At 36.8% G+C, this 3,984-nt stretch overlaps 1 protein-coding gene across 1 annotated transcript; it reads right to left on the bottom strand.

Moving 5' to 3' along the window:
* Positions 1–446: 446 nt before the first annotated feature.
* Positions 447–1,280, bottom strand: LOC108118955 (uncharacterized). Its single transcript, XM_017231901.3, has 2 exons — positions 1,072–1,280; positions 447–1,011 (listed from the first exon to the last, which is right to left on the bottom strand). The coding sequence occupies exons 1-2, from the start codon at positions 1,114–1,116 to the stop codon at positions 535–537; spliced, it is 522 nt and encodes a 173-aa protein (XP_017087390.1). The 5' UTR covers positions 1,117–1,280; the 3' UTR covers positions 447–534.
* Between the last annotated feature and the right edge of the window lie 2,704 nt (positions 1,281–3,984).

Genomic DNA, 3,984 nt, shown 5'->3' on the forward strand with positions numbered 1-3,984 from the left:
TTTTTTTTTAATATGTAGAAAATGACTGAAAATTTTCAAGGGGCTCTATTGGCCTTACAATCGAAAATTTTAAGCTTCCGAGAGACTCAATAAGAGTCTTCTTTCGAGGATGTCCTACAAAATTGTGAGAAACTGTCTGGTTAAATCTGGTTAAAAGACTTGAGTTCGCAAAAACCTACAAATAAAAAACATTCGGTTGAGTTCTGGCGCAAAGTTATCTTTGCTGAAGAGTCTAAATACAATATATTTGGGTCAGATGGGCGTTTCAAGGTGTGGCGGCGACCTGGAGATGCCTATGAAACCAAATACACCATAAAGACCGTTAAGCACGGTATGTATGTATGTACATAAATTCTCCCTACATAATTTTAAAGAAATCATTTGGTGTTATTCTTGACTTTCTTGGATAAAGTTGAAATGGTTGCCAAATGAAAAATTCTCTTCCATCTGGATTAAAATGCTACAAAAACACTTTTAATAGAACACATAATTGAACATTAAACTTCTTTTTATAAGCCTTAAATTTATTGTATTTTATTGATTTAAACTGTGCTCCAAAAGACTTATAAAATAGTAAAGCTGTTTCTTTTTAAACTCAACAAAAATTCTGTTTTGTAAATTTTTGGTACCGTAACATATTCTTAAGGTAATTATATGATTAAAATTTCCTCGAAACAAGCTGTCTCCTAATATTAGCTTTGTTTCCCATGAAAATGACTCTACCAAATTTTTTTTCGAGTAGTTCCATCTATTAATATAATTGGCTATTTCCTGCTTTCGGGATATTAAAACGGTGGATACGTGTTGGTTTACTTCGTTATTCACGATAAAAAATTGAGGGACAATTTCTATACGGTTTGTATACATAAAATTTTGCAGGTAATATTTTGCCAAGGTGCTTGTTGTAAGGAGAAAATCATACGGATTGGAAAAACCAAACTTGTGCGAAGATCGAAGAGTTTGATTTTCGTTTATATTTCCGATTAAGTAATCGACAGCCAAATGGAGTACCTTTATAAATATTTACAATTAAAATTAAAATAAAGTTTTACCCTTTTCTTAAATATCTACCTCGAGAATAATATTCTTGTTGTTAATTTCTTTCAACGAGTCCATTATCAAAATTCAATGAATCTATATGTGTTTGATTCAGAATAACTGAAATACATCAATATTTACAGATATATATCTGAAAATACCATAATTTTCCTTTTTTTTGATTTCTTTGATGATTTGATAGTATCTATTTAATAAGAGGTTATTTCTATCTTTGTCAAAATAGCGCCGCCTATTTAGTTTCAGAACGGAACAGAGAATATGGGAATGATAATTTTATCATTTATCATGGAATTTATTCCAAAACTGCATATAAAAAATTTGTCTTTGAATTTAAAATAGGAGAGCACTTCAAGCATACTAAGCAGCAACACTAAGTTAAGTCATAAAAGAAAAATCTAAAGAAATCTAAAATCATAAATGGAAGCCAATTATATCGAAGTCATGAAAATAAATTGGCTCGATTTTTGGTTGCTGGTTGATTTTGATAAGTAGCATAAGTTAAACGTGCAAAATTTTGGAAGTCGGTAAAAATTGTCTGTTGATGGCTTTAATTCTAACACTCTATATATTTATATTCTTCTATATTATACTATATATACTCTATATTATATTATACTTCTTTGCATTTTCTTGTTCGCGTTCTTTCAGAATTAAGGGAATATGTGGTACCTCATTTAGTGCATCAGCTAGCATTCCTGCATTCAACACAAAGCTTAGACGCCCAGCCCAACGAGGGGTCCTCGGGAACGAGTTATGAACTAAATAAATAATAGTTAGAAAGAAATTTTATAATAATAAAATGTATGGTGTTAAATTTGAATGAGAGTAAAGTGTGATGATAGGGTAGAGACCATTATAATTCGACCATAAAACCCTAGGAGGGTCGTGTTGTGCATATGTGGCACTACAATGGCTAAGCAACAGAGAAATAAAGTTTCTAGTCCTTCTATTAGGAACGTTAAAATGTAAGCGTGTTGAGATATGGCCGGTAAATTTGAGTTTTAAGTCTAACAGAACGCCTAACAGTCTAACAGGTCATTACCATGAGTTTTTCTAAATCTAAATGCTAAGCCTGGATAAGGGAATAACGATAAAAAGATAAAATTTTGCATATTGATCCATTAAGAAATCATTAGGGGAAACACCATTTTTGAAATTTTTTTATATCTGACTGATCGGATAAGTACCAGCAATTTCGTTAAAGCACGGAGCAAGTCGTTTATAAAAAGAGTAAACAATAACGGGCAAAGATGACTTTCATGGGGGATTCCAGATGTACCACGGACAAAGCAACACATTTGCACATTTTAAAATGAAAATCTTTGTGTTTTTCCAACTAAGTAGCTGATGATCCATGCAAGGAGGTCTATAGAAAATCCCAGAAGATTCAGTTTACTCAACAGGAGTGAGTCATTGACTGAATAGAATTCTCGATTTCTGCAAAAACAACATCAGTTTGAAATCTTTTTTTTCCTTTCTTGAAATCTCGAACTGCAATTAATTAGTAGTATTAAAGCGATATTTAATAAAGCCATGCCGAGATGAAGAAATGATCGATACGCGAAGATGTTGCAAATAAGGAGTGTTACGAGCAGCTTTTTCGGCTTCTCGCTCACAATTTGCCTCGGCTAGCTCACAGAGTTAATGTGTCTCTTGCACCGAATTTATATTTCGACGTGATTGCGCGAGTCCAGAAATAATACAGATTTCATATAAACGCTATGAAACCTTTATTCAGAGGGTTTCCAAATACCATTTTTGCAATTTTCTTTCCAAATATCATTTTTGGTATTTCCAAATACCAAATACAATAGAGATTATTTCTTGTTTCTTAAATGGGCTTCGCTCCGGATCCTTGCTGCTACTCCTGGTTTCCGCTCAGCTCCGTCATCAATGCTTCCTGTTGGTCGCTGTTCACGAGTAGGCCTATCTTTGTCTCGCACGGTCGCGCATGTTTGCCGCAATTCAGGAGTCGGTAAGGCGTACGCTAGACTGATCCCTTACTCGCTTCGTAGCACAGCTACCCGTCGTGGTCGGGGATGGTCCAACTTGACTATGATACACTGGGCTTTAGATGAACCGTCTTGCAACGGATCTTTTCCTAGCTTGGGCTATTGAACTCTTAAGAGTCGTTCCTTCAACTCAAACTATTGGTTTCTTTTAGTTAGAGAAACGCTCTAACACTTGAATCGCGGACTCTTTGTCCGGACACGGACAAAGGCGGTCTTCCAACTCAACGCCACAAAGACTCGTTCCGACTTGCTCCAATGGATTTTGATCACGCCACTTTCCCGTTAGCGGGTGCCTCGCCTCTTCCCCCACGGACCTCGGCTGTTGCAATGCGGAGGGCCCCTTTCACTTTGCGTCGCCCTCCTCCACACCTTCCGTTGATGTTCACAAACACGGTTGCGAGGCCGCCCCGAGAACCGTTACGTTCCACCTATCCACGTTTTTTGCTTTCTCAATTATGAAATTATGAATTATGGGGAATAATTTTATAAAGAATATTATGAGGGAATTATGAAAGACTCCTTCCTCATAAAAGGAAAAATCGAGGTTTCCAAGGATAAGTTAAAGTCTATGTAGAGCAGTGGTCGGCAGAGCAAGGGCATAGGAAATTTCTCTGTCCGAGCTATACCGCACAAACACACTATAAACGTCTGAAACGTAATGCTCACATATTACTAATGTTACTAATACCAATGCGTTAAAATCATATCAATGTCTTGAGTGCCGACCACTGATGAAGAGGTTTGCACTCTGGCACAGTATCTTAGCACACAGCCGGGCAGTGGTGGTGGCGAAGACTGTTCGCGGGGTGGAAACCCAAAAAAACTCCGCGGTGGCGAACGTGGAGGCATGGCTGTCTAGTGCCGGCCTTCACCTCTCCCCACAAAAGACGGAAGCCGTGAAGATTTCGAGCCG

The sequence above is a fragment of the Drosophila bipectinata genome, chromosome 2L (genome assembly GCF_030179905.1).
Source record: "Drosophila bipectinata strain 14024-0381.07 chromosome 2L, DbipHiC1v2, whole genome shotgun sequence".
Lineage (NCBI taxonomy): Eukaryota > Metazoa > Arthropoda > Insecta > Diptera > Drosophilidae > Drosophila > Drosophila bipectinata.